Source organism: Heterodontus francisci, chromosome 33 (assembly GCF_036365525.1).
Source record: "Heterodontus francisci isolate sHetFra1 chromosome 33, sHetFra1.hap1, whole genome shotgun sequence".
Classification (NCBI taxonomy): domain Eukaryota; kingdom Metazoa; phylum Chordata; class Chondrichthyes; order Heterodontiformes; family Heterodontidae; genus Heterodontus; species Heterodontus francisci.
The window spans coordinates 19956202-19973279 of NC_090403.1; the positions used below are offsets into that span (position 1 = coordinate 19956202).

The window sequence follows — 17078 nt, forward strand, 5'->3', positions numbered from 1 at the left end:
TTGCCACATCATCTTTCATCACATCCACCTCATCAGGGGACACACAGACTCAACTGTAGGGTTTGCATGTATGACTATGTCAGGCTGTTGCTTGACTATTCTGTGGGACAGCTCTCCCAACTTTGGCAGAAGCCCCCAGATGTTAGTAAGGAGGACTTTGCAGGGTTGACAGGGCTGGGTTTGCCATTGTTGTTTCCGGTGCCTAGGTGCGAAAGATAAGGCTGAAGCATTTGCAACAATCTTCAGCCAGAAGTGCCGAGTTGATGATCTATCTTGGCCTCCTCCTGAAGTCCCCAGCATCACAGATGCCAGACTTCAGCCAATTCGATTTACTCCGCGTGATATCAAGAAACGACTGAAGGCACTGGATACTGCAAAAGCTATGGGCCCTGACTATATTCCGGCAATAGTACTGAAGACCTGCGCTCCAGAACGTGCCGCGCCCCTAGGCAAGCTGTTCCAGTACAGCTACAACACTGGCATCTACCCTGCAATGTGGAAAATTGCCCAGGTATGTCCTGTACACATAAAGCAGGACAAGTGCAACCCGGCCAATTACCGCCCCATCAGCCTACTCTCAATCATCAGTAAAGTGATGGAAGGTATCATCAACAGTGCCATCAAGCGGCACTTGCTTAGCAATAACCTGCTCAGTGACGCTCAGTTTGGGTTCCGCCAGGGCCACTCAGCTCCTGACCTCATTACAGCCTTGGTTCAAACATAGACAAAAGAGCTGAACTGAAGAGGTGAGGTGAGGTGAGGCGAGAGTGACTGCCCTTGACATTAAGGCAGCATTAGACCGAGTAAGGCATCAAGGAGCCCTAGCAAAACTGAGGTCAATGGGAATCAGGGGGAAAATCCTCCGCTGGCTGGAGTCATACCTAGCGCAAACGAAGATGGTTGTGGTTGTTGGAGATCAGTCATCTCAACTCCGGAACATAACCGCAGGAGTTCCTCAGGGTAGTGTCCTAGATCCAACCATCTTCTGCTGCTTCATCAATGACCTTCCTTCAATCATAAGGTCAGAAGTGGGGATGTTCGCTAATGATTGCACAATGTTCAGCACCATTCGTGACTCCTCAGATACTGAAGCAGTCCGTGTTGAAATGCAGCAAGACCTGGACAATATCCAGGCTTGGGCTGATAAATGGCAAGTAACATTCACGCCACACAAGTGCCAGGCAATGACCATCTCCAACAAGAGAGAATCTAACCATCTCCCCTTGACATTCAATGGCATTACCATCACTGAATCCCCCACTATCAACATCCTAGGGGCTACCATTGACCAGAAACTGAACTGGAGTAGCCATATAAATACCATGGTCACAAGAGCAGGTCAGAGGCTAGGAATCCTACGGCGAGTAACTCACCTCCTGACTCCTCAAAGCCTGTGCACCATCTACAAGGCACAAGTCAGGAGTGTGATGGAATACTCTCCACTTGTCTGCATGGGTGCAGCTCCAACAACACTCAAGAAGCTCGACACCATCCAGGACAAAGCAGCCCGCTTGATTGGCACCCCATCCACAAACATTCACTCCCTCCACCACCGACGCACAGTGGCAGCAGTGTGTGCCATCTACAAGATGCACTGCAGCAATGCACCAAGGCTCCTTAGACAGCACCTTCCAAACCCGCGACCTCTACCAAGTAGAAGGACAAGGGCAGCAAATACATGGCAACACCATCACCTGCAAGTTCCCCTCCAAGTCACACACCACCCTGACTTGGAACTCTATCGCTGTTCCTTCACTGTCGCTGGGTTAAAATCCTGGAACTCCCTTCCTAACAGCACTCTGGGTATACCTACCCCAAATGGACTGCAGCGGTTCAAGGCGGCAGCTCACCACCACCTTCTCAAGGGCAATTAGGGATGGGTAATAAATGCTGGCCTGGCCAGTGACGCCCACATCCTATGAATAAATTAAAAAAAAGACACCTTGATCTGTTCACTTGCAGCTCAGAAGCAGTCAGCGTCAGCCACTCTGACCTAACAATTAACCTCTGTCTCAGGGTCCGCATCCTGCTCAAGAGAGCAAAGAGCTCCCCTGCTGAAGTAAGCAAGTAACTGGCTACAGTTCTCCAGCGATGTCAAACAATGCAAATGAAAAAATGGGCATGCCGATCTATTACCAACTACTCAGTTAACTGCTGTACCATTCTGAATTTCATAGATTAGCCATGCTTGCAATGAGGATGATGTGATTAAAGGAACAGTGTCTTCATTGACAAAATGTTTGGGATTGTGTTTGCAAACAAAAAAAACAAAGTTTTTATGAAGATGGTATGTGTTGAATGAGTTAGGGGAAGTGGTACAGTTTCGAACACAGAAGATCCACTCGAGGGCCATCAGCTGAAGAATGAGAGGTGGCTTCATTGAAACATATACAATTCTTGAGGGGCTTGACAGGGTAGATGCTGAGAAAATGTTTACTCAGGTTGGGGAATCTAGAACACGTGGTCACAGTGGCAGAATAAGGGGTCGGTCACTTAAGACTGAGATGAGGAGAATTTTTTTCACTGAAAGGGTTGTGACTATCTGGAATTCTCTACCCAGAGAACTGTGGCTGCTCAGTTGTCCAGACAGAGGTCGATAGATTTTTGAATACTAAGGAAATTGAGGGATATGGGGATAATGCGAGAAGGTGGAGTTGAGGTAGAAGATCAGCCACGTTCTTACTGAATGGCGGACCAGGCTGAAAGGGCCACTGGCCTACTCCATCTCCTACTTCTTATGTTCTCACGTAATTTCCTTGCCTGTACCAATGCCAATCTGATGATTGAGAGTAGCCAAGGGGAAACTCTTCCCTCACAGTGAGGAGTAGCTTGTTTCTGGTCAGCAGGCTGACATGGATCAGGCTGGTAACTCAGGTGGGGTGGGGGGGGGGGGGAACCCACACTGTACTGCTCTGTGGCAGACTATCTTATAAAAGCCTATCGAAGCACACTTCTATTTTGATGCAACATTATCTCTGTGTCTTAACTAATAAATCAATATTTGATCAGAAAGATTTATTTAATTCTTCGAGGACTGAAAGGAAAGTTTAACTTTCAGAATACTTACATCTTTTCTACGATTAAACATTTTGAATCAACTTTTAATACTTTTCAGTGTCCTTTCAATTATTTATAACACTTTAAAGTTCATAGGCTGGATCTTGCTGCAAAAATAATGGCGTGTTGATAATGCACACTGACATTATTGTGCAAATCAGCAGCAAATTCAGAGGATTAAGAGATATGCTGTGAGTTGTGAATCTCCTGAACTTGCTGCACTATTTACGTTGCTCTGCCTTTTACTTTGTACCAACAGCATCTTGACCTTACCTACACTTCTATTTTCACATACTTTCTGGATTTGCACATTAACAATGCCTCAAAAAGTTAGGTCGGGTAAATATTAGTGCAAGTAGTGAATTGTTCTTAGAGATGTAAAAAAAATGCAAAATTTTAAATAACTTAAGAATGTTTTTCTTTCCTTTTTTTCCCTCTCTCTTATCTAATCTTTCTTTTCGCACTTTGGCTGGGATTTAACAGACCTAACCCAAGGCAGGGTCGGAGGTGGGGGGGGGGGGGGGGGGAGGGAGGCACGGAGAATCGCGGCGGGTGGCGGGCCTGTCGCCTCCCTGTCGCCCAGCAATCTTCCCTGGAAATCTTCCTATTAAGGGCCAATTAAAGGCCTTGTCCCGCCGCCGTTGGGATCTGACTAGTGGCTGGGGGGCAGGGGGGGCTCTCTGCCGTGTGGGGAGGATGCCTTGTAAAACGAGGCACCCTCCTTGCAGACTTTTGGGGGGGGGGGGGGGGGGTCGGGGTCCATCCTTTATGGACAATTTGTGGCCCACGGAGGACCGCTACCGGGAACAAATTCACCCTTCAGGACCCCCCCTCCCCCTGGACTGTAAGACCATCCCCCACCCCAGGGCCTTTCGGACTGGCCCCGGCAACCCCACCTCACCTACTTCTTCTCTGGGGTTCCAGCACTGGGCCTTGGTCTGAGACCTCTGCAGTACCAGCAGTAGCCACTGCTCCCGGTGGCGCTGCCAATACTGTTGAGCCGCTGACCCTATGGGAAGACAGTGGGGGGGGGGGGGGGCGGGGTTTCCCCGCTTTTTTGGCCCAGCGCCGGGAGCCCCGCCTCCAGCACAAAATCCAGCCCTTTATGCCTCTTTCTGTAGCCAATTTGACTCTAATTCACCTTATTTCCTTCTCTGTCGTTCCTCTTTTTTTCCCCTCAATCCTTAATTCTCATTGGTTAAGGAGATAGACTGTTGGTTCTGTTGCTCTCTAAGGTCCCAGATGTCCTGTTGCCCTTGTCATACTGTTATCAGATCGCAATTCCATAAAATTCTAGTGCAAAAGGTGCAGGAAAATGTCTAACTAATGGGGTACCCCCGTGAGATGCCCCACTTCAGCAAATCTGGCCCAATATACTTTTTGATTTTGGTGCAGAAATGATAAAGCAGTTGATAACCCCGCTGAATAAATAGGCACAGCAAAACACGGCCAGCAGAAATAAACACTAATGCAGGAACAGCAGCTCAATATTTTTCAATGACTAGTGCCTCATGTTCTTCCCCAGGTTCAAAACATTTCTTCTCTCCCCTTTACCTGCTGCTTCGCTTTGCTCTAGCTCTGGCATAATACGCCTCATATGCCTTGGGTTTCAGCTCCAGTGCTTTGGTTGCAAACTCCTCTGCCATCCCAAAATCCTGCCAGAAACAACATACACATATTAATAATTTTGGGATACTGTATCAGAAAGGGGAAAATTCCAGTAACAACTGTGCTGGAAACTGCTTTCAGCTGAAGCGTTTCTCACCCTCTCCTTTTTTTTCAGGTTGCAATGTCTCAGTGGCATGTAACAATGCATTGCACCAGAGACTGAAGATAGCCTGTTCAATGTGAAGGACAAGACTGCAAGTCAAGACTTTCAACTGATCAACAATCCTCAATTCCGGACATGACATAGTAGTGATTATTATTACCATTCAGTTACAGAGTCAGCTATTGTATGCACCAAATGAACTGTTTTCTGGTTCTTTGCAGCTTTCATATATCACTGATGTGACTTTGAAAGTAAAAGGAAACAGCTTGTTATCATGAACATGGGTCATGTGCTGGTATAGTTCAGAAGCACAGCTCAAACTGGGATTGATTGTACAGCCTGAACACACTTGCCAAACAATGTGATGTTCAATACACTGACTGTGGAGTAATGGCATCAAAGATGAATTGCGAAATGACTTGCTGTTTTGAGTTGATCTGGGCTCAACAGTGAAGAGGTAGTGCAATCACACCCATGTTGCCCTGCTTTCAACTGAACGATCACATAACTTTAGTAATATATTCATTCATCCATCAATTTTTAAATATTGCAAACTGTAATAGTGTGGGCTAGATTTATGCCATGGCCGGAATTTAATGCCTGCCCCCACCACCCCAGCCTCAGGAGCAGGCTGGAGGTGGGAGGGGTTCGTAGAATTGGGTGGGAGGGAGAGGTGCCAATTAATTGTCACTTAAGCACTTCTTCCTGCTACCGCTGGCATTCTACCAGCGGCGGACAGGCACTTTGGCAACTGACGGGGCGGGGGGTGGGGGAGATATCTACTAATACATGGTGGCCTCCTTGCAGGCGGGTGGGGGGGGGGAAGGAGCCCTCCTGATCGGGCACCCTGTGCCCCATGAAGGAACCCCTCCCCAGAAGCACGAGCTGCTCCCGCTAGAACAACCCCCCCGCTCTACACTCCAACACCACCCACACCCATCCAGTCCCAACCCTCCCCCACCAACGGGGCCTAGCCAATTGCCCCAGTGAGGCCTGAACCCCAGTTACCGGTAGCACTGCTGAGACTGAGGAGCTGCCGGCCATCTGATTGTTCGACAGCTTTTGGAGGCGGGACTTCTTACCTCAGAAGGGCGAAAGCCCCAACTGCTGCCAAATAAGAGCCTGAACCACGCAAAATAGCAGAGGCAGGCTCACCCCCTGGCTTTCCAGCCAGGGGGCAGGGCTACCACCTCACCATTACATTCCTGCCCTTGAGTTTCTCGATTTATAAAAAGATATTTTGGTTTAAAGGGAGTGCAATGCTTTCAGCTGTGAAAGGTTAATAAGGAAACACACTAATTTCATGCAGTGTACAAAAGCTCATACAATAAACAGAGTAACTTCAACAATAATAACAAATTTATTCCTGTATTGTGCATGACCTAAAACTCACTTAACTCTGATAATTCATTCTTGACATCATCCAGTTCACTAACTCAACATTTCTCTGGTTAAATAATTTTATCATTTTGATTTTTTTTTTTACACTTACGCCAGAAAAAAGATTCCTGATTACAGTAAGTTTTCTGTACTTTCTGGTTAGGTTGTCAATGAGTGTCTGGTTTCTGAGATATTTAAAATAGAAATAAATATGTTTTGCTCCTGGGTTGCAGACACTCCTGCCTTTCAGTCAGTTGTCACATTTTTCCATGGCGTGGGATTGGGATAAAACTATTAACTTCATGACCAAATTGCATTAAGAGGTGGGTGAATTTTGTTTTCAGCGATAGCGAGTCGGAGCCTGTTTTACACTTGCACGACTTTCCTTTCCATTGTGGAACAGAAAATTATGCAAAGTGTACAATAGGCTGTTGATTCACACTACTAAAACAAACTTCACCCTCAATGTCTTTCATCACAGACCTGGCTTCAAATGCAGTTTAGCTGAAAGGATGAAATTTTCCTTTCTCCATCAACTCAGTCTTTAACTAATCTTCAGTCATTGCGGGTTCATTGTGCAAAACCATCCAAATCTGCCGAGACTGCCAATCTCATACAGAGATCATGACATGGCACATATGGAAACTTTCAGTTTGATTCAGTAGTAGCACTCTCACCTCTATCTCAAGATTTTTTGGGTTGAAACCTCACTAATCTGATAGTTCAGTTATGTATTAGGGAAATATTGCACAATATTAGGTTTGATCTTTTGTATGAGATTGTACGCCAAGATCTTGTTTTGCCTGTTTAGATATACTTAAAAGATCTCATGGCACTATTTTGAAGAATACAGAATTTTTCTGGTGGTCAGACTAACATTCATCTCTTACCAATGCCATGAGAACAGATTAACTGGTTATTTATCTCATCTGTTATCTAAAGCACTTTGCTGTGTGCAATATTAGCTAACCATCTTGCGACATATAAATGTAATTAATTGGCTGTGAAGTCCTTTGGGATGACCCAAGGACAAGAAAGGAGATAATTATTGCAAGTTCTTCCTTTCCTTGGTATTGAACTTGTGCATACAAACAGTAATTGCTGTTGGCTCTTTGGGTAAGGAGGAGGGGAAGGGTAGCAGATTCAAAACATGTGAAGATCTGGTTAAATCTGAAATAGTGACACTTTGGTCAGATGATCTGTCTCATTCCACTGCTTCATTCTGAAACATGCTTGTAGTTCTTTGGCTTGAGCAAATCCAAACAGCATCAAAAATAGAGCTAACGGGAAGGCTGCACAGAAGCTTTGCATCTGAATGTTGAACAATATCTATGACAGATAAAACAACATCCTTCCTCTTTTACTAAACCTCCACATACAAGCAGACATAAAAGATCCCATTGCTCTGTTCAAAGACAAGCAAGGAGTTTGTCCAGTACCCTGGCCAACATTTCTCCCTCAAGCACAACCAGAAAAACAGACTGGCCACAGTGTTCCATACTGTTTTCATAATTTCTTTAGTGCATATCAGGGCAAGTATTTTGTATGCTCAACAAATGGGGTAAAGTCATTTCCACTGGTTTTCTATCTCAAAATCAAGCCTCTGAAATTTTTGATTACTTTTAGGTCCTTACTGTGTTCTGATCACTAAATCCTAACCAGCTAATTAGCATATATTAGAATGAGGGCCAGTGACACTGTATCCCCAGAACTCCTGCTTTTATGTTTGCAATGCAGCAAGGCTACTTAGAATAAGAGTTACATACGAATGGGGAACAGAAGTAGGCCATTCGGACCCTCGAGCCTACTCCGCCATTCAATAAGATCATGTTTCGAATTCCAGACTTCCATCTACCCCCGATAACCTTTGATTCCCTTGCCTAACAAGAAACTATCTACCTTCGCCTTAAAAATATTCAATGGCCCGCCTCCACCATCTTGAGGCAGAGAGTTCCAAAGTTGCACAACCCTATGAAAGAAAAAAATTCTCATCTCTGTCCTAAAAGGGCGACCCCTAATTTCAAAACTAGTTCTAGACTCACCCACAAGAAGAAACATCCCCTCCACTTTCACCCTGTCAAGACCATTCAGGATCTTATATACTTCAATCAAGTCTTCCCTCACTCTAAGCGAAAATAAGCCCAGTCTGTCCGACCTTTCTTCAAAAGACAACCCACTCATTCCAGGTATCAATCTAGTAAACCTCCTCTGAAACCCCTCCAACGCATTCACATCCTTCCTTAAATAAGGAGACCAAAACTGAACACAGCATTTGAGAAGCGGTCTCACCATTGCCCTGCACAACTGACGCATAACATCCCCACTCCTATCCTCAATTCCTCTTGTAATAAAGGACAGTATTCCATTAGCCTTCCCCATGACTCGCTGCACCTGCATACTAACTTTTTGTGACTCATGCAGTAGAACACCGAGATCCCTCTGCACCTCGGAATTCTGCAGTCGTTCTCCGTTTAAGTAATACTCTGCTTTTTTATTCATCCTGCCAAAGTGAACAACTTCACATTTTCCCATATTATACTCCATCTGCCAAGTTTTTGCCCACTCACTCAACCTATCTATATCGGTCTGCTACCTCCTTATGTCCTCTTCACAACATACCTTCCTACCTATCTTTGTGTCATTTGCAAATTCAGCTACCGTGCAATCTAGGTCATTGAGATAAATTGTAAAAAGTTGAGGCCCCAGCATAGACCCCTGCAGGACTCCACTTGTCACATCCTGCCAATCAGAAAAGGACCTATTTATGCATACTCTCTGTTTTCTGCCAGCCAGCCAATCTTCAACCCATGCCAATATGTTACCCCCTACACCATGAGCTCCTACTTTGCACAATAACCTTTTATGTGGCACCTTGTCAAATGCCTTCTGGAAATCCAAGTACAGTACCTCAACGGGCTCCCCTTTATCCACAGCACATGTCACTCCTTCAAAGAGCTCCAATAAATTGGTTAGACATGATTTCCCTTTCATAAAACCATGCTGACTATTCCCGATTACCTTGAGTTTTTCTAAGTGCCCAGCTATAGCCTCCCTAATGATCCATTCTAACACTTTCCCCACGACAGATATCAAGCTTACTGGCCTATAGTTACCTGTTTTCTGTCTCCCCTCTACTTGAATAGAGGGGTTATATTTGCGACTTTCCAGTCTGATGGAACCTTTCCAGAATCCATCGAATTTTGAAAAATTAACGCCAACGCATCTACTACCTCATTAGCCACCTCTTTTAAGACCCTAGGATGTAGCCCATCAGGACCAGGGGATTTGTCAGCCGGCAGCTCCATCAGTTTGCTCAGTAACATTTCCCTGGTGATAGTAATTTCAACAAGTTCCTCTCCTCCTTCCACCTCCTGATTTACAGCTATTACTAGAAAGTTTTTTGTATCCTCTATAGTGAAGACAGAAACAAAATATTTGTTCATTTCATCCGCCATTTCCTTATTATTTAAAATTAACTCCCCATTCTTACTCACTAGAGGACCAACACTCGCTTTACTTACTCTTTTCCTTTTTAAATACCTGTAGAAACCCTTGCTATCTGTTTTTACATTTCTAGCTAACTTCGTCTCATACTCCAATTTCTTGCTCCTGATTAACCTTTTAGTCATTCGCTGCTGCTCTTTATATTCTGACCAATCACCTGAGCTGTTACTCATCTTTGTGCAATCATATGCTCTTTCCTTAAGTTTGATGCTTTCCTTAACTTCTTTAGTTAACCATGGATGGTGGGTCCTCCCCTTAGAATTTTTTTTATAGCAGGAACTTACTTACTGAGTATTCTGAAATATCCCCTTAAATCTCTGCCACTGCTTCTCTATTGATCAATCTCCTAGCCTAGTAACCCGGTTCACTTCAGCCAGCTCAGCTTTCATGCCCACATAGTTTCCCTTATCTAAGTTTAAAATTCCGGTCTTAGACCCACTCTTCTCTCTTTCAAACTGGATGCAAAATTCATTCATACTGTTGTTGCTGCTACCTAGAGGTGCCTTTACTCTGAGATCATTAATTAATCCTGTCACATTACACAAAACCAAGTCTAATATAACCTGCTCTCTGGTTAGTTCTAGAACGTGCTGCTCTAAGAAACTTTCTCAAAAGCATTCTATGAACTCATCATCCAGGTTACCATTGCCAATCTGATTTTTCCAGTTTATATGTAGATTAAAATCACCCATCATTATTGCCGTTCCTTTATCACCAGCAGCAAATATTTCTTGTATACTTCGTTCTGCATGGTAATTACTGTTAGGGGGCCTGTAGACCACTACACATTACTGTTAGGGGGCCTGTAGATTAGAGTTTCAAAGAATGAGAGGCGATCTCATTGAAACCTACAGAATACTTAAAGGGATAGACAGGGTAGATGCAGGCAAGATGTTTCCCCTGGTTGGGGAGTCCAGAACCAGGGAACACAACTTCAAAATAAGATTCAGCAATTTCTACGAACAGCTGAGACTGGCAGATGTGAGGTTCTTGTGAACCTGAACAGTGCTGGTACTTTGAAGTTTTGCAGCCAGGAACAAATTTTTGGAGCAATTTGTTCTCCATTCAGTTTGACTATCTGTAGGGGTAAGGTGCTACTGAAATATTTTGATCCCCACCCACAATGATGACTACTCAGAAGCAGGTATGATATTCCCTATGAGCATACCTTTGCACATCATTATCATAGAGTAAGAGAAGAAACAGGAATGGGAGGCAGTACTTAAGGAGGCTGCCTCCCAGCAGATATTATCCCACCCACAAAATAATATATAGGCAATTTACATCCAATGAAAATCATAACGAGGTGATACATCTAAGAAGAGTGCACTTATTCAAAATGGCAAAAGCTCTGCCACTTACTATCTGAGGATCTACTGCCACAGTTACCTGCCTGCAATGGTCTCTCTGTGGCCATGAAGGTGACAATCACACTCAACATTTATAGCAAGTTTTTTTTTTCAGGTAGCCATGGGAGATCTCTGCAATATCAACCAGGCTGCATTACAGACATGTACCCATCAATTCCACCTCTCCTCCTCACTATAACTTTCTGCCATCCATGGGTAAAGAAAGCAGATGAAGTGAGGGGGTGGGGGGAACAAGGTGTCCAAGACAAGAATAAGTGAGCATAACTCCCTTGAGATTAGTTAAAGCATAGAAGGGCCTGGAAGCTTGTGGCTATGTGAAGCTTCACAGGGATTCTGCAGCAATGGCATAGGGTGCAGTCACTAAATCGGCAGCAGCCCCAGATTTCATCATCTCCCATGGCAAGAGCAGAGTGCCTCCCCATCAGCTTCATAGTCTGCTCCTCGAAGGAGCGATCTCCTTGATGTTAGGGATTGCCCCTCTGGAGCCATGTCTCTCCCGGACATTATGCAACTTTTGCAAATGATGTAATGGTATCATCCACATGGTATCAAGTGGAGGACAATGATTTCAAAGTCATGCATGCAAATAATTACTGTTAAGGGAGATGACTACACATAAGATTAGGAAATAAGACAGGCAAAGAAAGAGTCTGAGAAGAGACTGGCAACTAACATAAATGTCATAAATCTTCTATAGACATATAATTAGAAAAAGGGTAGTAAGAGAGGAGAGGTGGGATCGATTAGCGACCAATAAAGGGGATTATTCATGGAGGCAGTGGGCATGGCTGAGGTGCAAAATGTGTACTCTGTATCTGTCTTTACCGAGAAAGAAGATTCTGCCAAAGTCAGAGTGAAGGAAGATGTAACTGAGACATTGGATAGGCTAAAAATTGATAAAGAGGAGGTATTAGAAAGACTGGCTGCACTTAAAGTTGATCAGTCACCAAGACCAGATGGGATGCATCCGTGGATGCTGAGGGAAGTAAGGGTAGAAATCGTGGAGGTACTGGCTATAATCTTCTACTCCTCCTTAGATGCGGGGGTCATGCCAGAGGACTAGAGAATTTCAAATGTTACATCCTTGTTCAAAAAAGGGTGTAAGGATAAACCCAACAACTACAGGCCAGTCAGTTTGCCCTCAGTGGTGGGAGAGGGACAAAATTCACAATCACTTGGACAAGGGTAAATTAATTAAGCAAAACTAGCATGGATCTGTTAAAGGCAAATCATGTTTACCTAACTTGATTGAGTTTTTTTTGATGAAGTATCAAAGAGGGTTGATGAGTGTAATGTGGTTGATGTGGTGTACATGGACTTCCAAAAGGCATTTGATAAAGTGGCACATAATAGGCTTGTCAGCAAATTTGAGGTCCATGGAATAAAAGTGACAATGGTGGCAAATGGGGTGCAGAAGCACAGGGACCTAGGGGTATATGTTCACAAATCGTTGAAGGTGGCAGGGAAAGGTGACAAAGTGGTTAAAAAGGCATATGGGATCCTGGGCTTTATAAATCGAGGCATAGAGACAAAAGAAAGGAAGTTATGATGAACCTTTATAAAATATTGGTTCAGTCTCAACAGGAGTATTGTGTCCAATTCTTGGTACCATACTTTAGGAAGGATGTGAAAGCTTTACAGAAGCTGGAGAAAAGATTTATGAGAATGATTCCAGGGATCAGGGACTTCAGTTACGAGGATAGATTGGAGAAGCTGGGGTTGTTTTTCTTAAAGAAAGTTGAGGGGAGATTTGATAGAGGTGTTCAAAATCATGAGGGGTCTAGACTGTGTAGGTAGAGAGAAACTGTTCCCTTTGGCAGAGGGGTCGAGAACCAGAGGAGACAGACTTAAGGTGATTGGCAAAAAAATTAAAGGTGACATGAGGAAACATTTTTTTATGCAGTATGTGATTAGGATCTGGAATGAGATGGTGGTGGAGGCAGATTCAATTCTGGCTTCCATAAGCGACTTGCAGGTTTACAGAGAAAGGGCAGGGGAGTGGGACTAGCTAAATTTCTCTTGCACAGAGACGGTGTGGGCTTGATGTGCCAAATGACCTCCTTCTGTTTGTAACCATTCTATGATGGTCCCTTGTTAGTACCCCATTTAATAAATGCAACTCGTAATTTAAAAGGGTAAACATTTTACTAGTGGGCAATAAAGAGTGGATAGTATATTATCTTGTCTGCCTTGGTCTGGTGGCAAATGTTAGCAGTTTTGGGTGTTAATTGTGGCATTTTCTGATCATCACAACTGTGAAATGCAAATTGTATGATCACAGCCTTTGAGTTTCAGGAAAAGTAAGACATCCTCAGTCAAAATACATTGCTGACAGATACGTCTAACCCAAAGTCACTGCGATGTCATTTGGATAAGTAATGCTTTCACAATGCTCTTTACCACCCAACTATAAGATGCCATATTTATAGTGCATTGCACAACCTATCAAACTTTGTTTCAAACTGGCAGAAGTAAATGTTTTGGGGCTTTATTTCAGAAAGCAGTTCATGATTACTGTATGTAAGTTTCTTTCCTCAACCCAACATTTTTCACGATTTAATTTGTCAATGACTGTATCAGCCATTACTGAGCGCAGCAATGTGCTCTGTCATTGATCGTCAAGACACAGGATCATATTTGTGACTTACAGGAGTTACAGGATAAATGTCATGAAGTAGGGAGGGAGCTAGATTTATTGCATTCTGCTTTTGAATGCTAATGTCAAGGTAAAGCACATCATGAGTAGCAGGCCCCCTAACTGCCCAGTCCGTTGTGAAATGATGCATCCTACAGTGGAAAACTTAAAAGAGATGGAAAATAAATGAAAAATGAAATTTTTTTTTAACATTGAAGAATAGTGCTGTTCGCTCAGAAACCATCTCCCTTGACATTCAATGGCATTACCATCGCTGAATCCCCCACTATCAATATCCTGGGGAGGTTACCAGTGACCAGAAACTGAACTGGAGTAGCTATATAAATACCACGGTCACAAGAGCAGGCCAGAGGCTAGGAATCCTGCGGCGAGTAACTCACCTCCTGACTCCCCAAAGCCTGTCCACCATCTACAAAGCACAAGTCAGGAGTGTGATGGAATACTCTCCACTTGCCTGGATGGGTGCAGCTCCAACAACACTCAAGAAGCTCGACACCATCCAGGACAAAGCAGCCCGCTTGATTGGCACCCCATCCACAAACATTCACTCTCTCTACCACCGATGCACAGTGGCAGCAGTGTGCACCATCTACAAGTGCACTGCAGCAACGCACCAAGGCTCCTTAGACAGCACCTTTCAAACCCGCGACCTCTACCAACTAGAAGGACAAGGGCAGCAAATACATGAGAACACCACCACCTGCAAGTTCCCATCCAAGTCACACACCATCCTGACTTGGAACTATATCGCTGTTCCTTCACTGTTGCTCGGTCAAAATCCTGGAACTCCCTTCCTAACAGCACTTTGGGTGAACCTACCCCACGTGGACTGCAGCGGTTCAAGAAGGCAGCTCACCACCACCAAGGGCAATTAGGGATGGGTAATAAACGCTGGCCTGGCCAGCAACGCCCACATTCCATGAATGAATAAAAAAGAAATAGTGAACTGTGCTCACTGCCCTGAATATGTCACTATCATCAGGCACAGTAATCCCCTTTGTTCATGTATATACGCCAATTTATACGAAGCATCAAAAATCTACTCAGCAAAATATTCCCTTTTATAGATTCAACCATCATAACTGAAACTGGAATTAAAGCTCTCAAACTCCATTCTATTTAATTCTGTATCACTCTGCATCCAATTCAATTGAATTACTGAGATGCAGCAGTGTGACATTTGATGCGTTATCATTGAAGCTGTCAATCGGCTACAACAGTGACAGGAACTGCTGTGTCAGACAACAGCCAAGCCTACAATTTCCAGTCGTATCCAATCCCAACTGACTGAATTAAGCTGGCTTGTCCAAGAGAGGGGACCATCAAATTCAAATTCTCATTCAAAATCCTGACCACAAGGTCAATTTTAAACTCTGATCATGATAATGCAAGCAAAAGGTGCCGTTACAATTGTTATAACCTCGAACAAAACCTGTCAATATAAATCGCATCAAAGCGATCATATGAGAAAATCAACTAAAGTATTGCCTGCTAATGTCAGCAAGAAATTACTTCCAGCAAGAGATGTCAGAGGCCAATAGTGTAGACACTACCTGCCTGCTGATGCTCAGCCTATACATGACAACTTATTACAACGAGGCAAAGACCTTCTTCTTTTGAAATAAATTAATTCCAAAGGCATGACATTGCAAATACCAACTGCAACTTTAGGCAATAAGGTAAACCCCTGCGCTTCAGGTTAGAGCACTGATCATGAACACATTATAGAAGCCATCCCTTGATTTCAGAGTCTTACCACAACAGCCCTCTATTGTAGCCAGTGTATGTTTATTGCTGCTCACCTGTGGCTTTTATTGGTTGTTATGGGCTGTGGCTGCATGAGTACAAGGTTGTTACATCCAGATGCAGGTCCTTTTTAATTAAGCACTGGTAGGTTGCATGAAAACTGAATTGTAGCATTGATCCTTGGTTACAGATATGGAAAAAAACTGACTTGTATTGTTAAGAATTCATTGCATCATTTAAAAAGAATTGTTGCTTTTAAGAAAGCTATTACAGAAGGTGTCATACATAACTGATGACATATGGGGAAGAATTTATAATTAGCCCTCTTGGCACAGAGCTACATGGGCATATTGGGAATTTGGGTACAGAAGTCAGCACTTACCTCATATATTGAGGCCAGAAAGGCATAACAGTAGGCACTGACCTCTGTGCCCAAAGTCCAGATATATCCACCAGGCATGTTAATTTGTAAAATCTACCCTGTTACTAAACTATTTACTGGCGTGATTTATTTTATATATTTTTTCATGGATGCACCAAAAATGAATACGAGGCAAAAATTTCCATCCTAGGGAAAAGCAGTCTAACATGCTAAGAGATCAGGGGCACTTCTGCTTTAAGGGAAGTACCCTGCGCTTTCTATTTACCAAAGAGGCCATTGGACATACATTCATTTTCCTCCGACAGCGTGAGAGGTTCAGCAATAGGGACACCTTCAGCTCCCGAAACGTTTTCAAATCTTCTCCGAATCCTTCTCGTGGGAATTTCTTCAATGCATACTGGTATCGCTGTGCTGCTTCCTTCACTTTTCCTTTCTGATCAAATAGGAGGAGAAAAAGCATTATTACAAACAAAGTAGGCTTGAAAATTATTATAGATGGCATAGCTAACATGCTGAATTCAATAAATTACATCTCGAGGTTTAAGTCAGGTCTCAGGATTAATTGGAGGGAGGTGTTGGAATCAATGAGACTAGTTTTAGGATTAACTAGAAAGAAGTTTTGGGACTGCCTAGAAGAACATTTTGGGATTGGCTAGAAACAGGTTTTGGGATTAACTAGAGACGTATCTCTTGGACCTCATTGGAGATATTTCAAGATTTCTCAAAAACAAACTGGAATTGCCAAGAAATAAACCAATTCATATTCTCCCAATTAGGACTATAATAAGTCCCGTGCTTCAATTTACTCTCTATGTGATGTAGGAGGACCAAAACTAATGCTATCAGAGGAAGTACGTTAACTCCCAATGTGCCACATGGATTACTCAGTCTTATTTTATATGATGCTACCCACAAAGTCAAACTGGACAACTAGTTTCAGCCATATGTTATATCTGCAGCTAAAATGAACTGCTTGATGCAGTGATGATTTCAAATAATGAACTAGATTTGGATGTTTATTCGCAGTGTGCATTTTTTCCCCAGGAGGATTCATCTCACACTGTGTGATATGGTGCTGCTTATTCCCAGGAATTTTAACAAATTAACATCCTGCTCAGGATCAGTAACCTGTAGTGCATTTACAATGAAACCAATTATCATGAGAAATGACCATCTTATCACACAAGAATACTAATGTGCAATGTACAATTT

At 43.4% G+C, this 17078-nt stretch overlaps 1 protein-coding gene across 16 annotated transcripts in view; it reads right to left on the reverse strand.

Moving 5' to 3' along the window:
- The window catches only part of tanc2a (tetratricopeptide repeat, ankyrin repeat and coiled-coil containing 2a), a 1142739-nt gene that overhangs the window by 17653 nt on the left and 1108008 nt on the right, over positions 1-17078 (reverse strand). For 12 of the 16 annotated variants that reach the window (XR_010969054.1, XM_068013145.1, XM_068013151.1 and 9 more), the window contains 2 exons: positions 16132-16299; positions 4612-4712 (listed from right to left, as the gene is read on the reverse strand). Coding sequence is in view for 15 of the 16 variants with exons in the window: in XM_068013145.1 (XP_067869246.1) it covers positions 4612-4712; positions 16132-16299 (269 nt within the window). In the remaining variant the exon portion in view is untranslated. The remainder of the gene's footprint in view (positions 1-4611; positions 4713-16131; positions 16300-17078) is intronic. The other 4 variants (XM_068013159.1, XM_068013158.1, XM_068013149.1 and 1 more) reach the window with 1 other exon arrangement.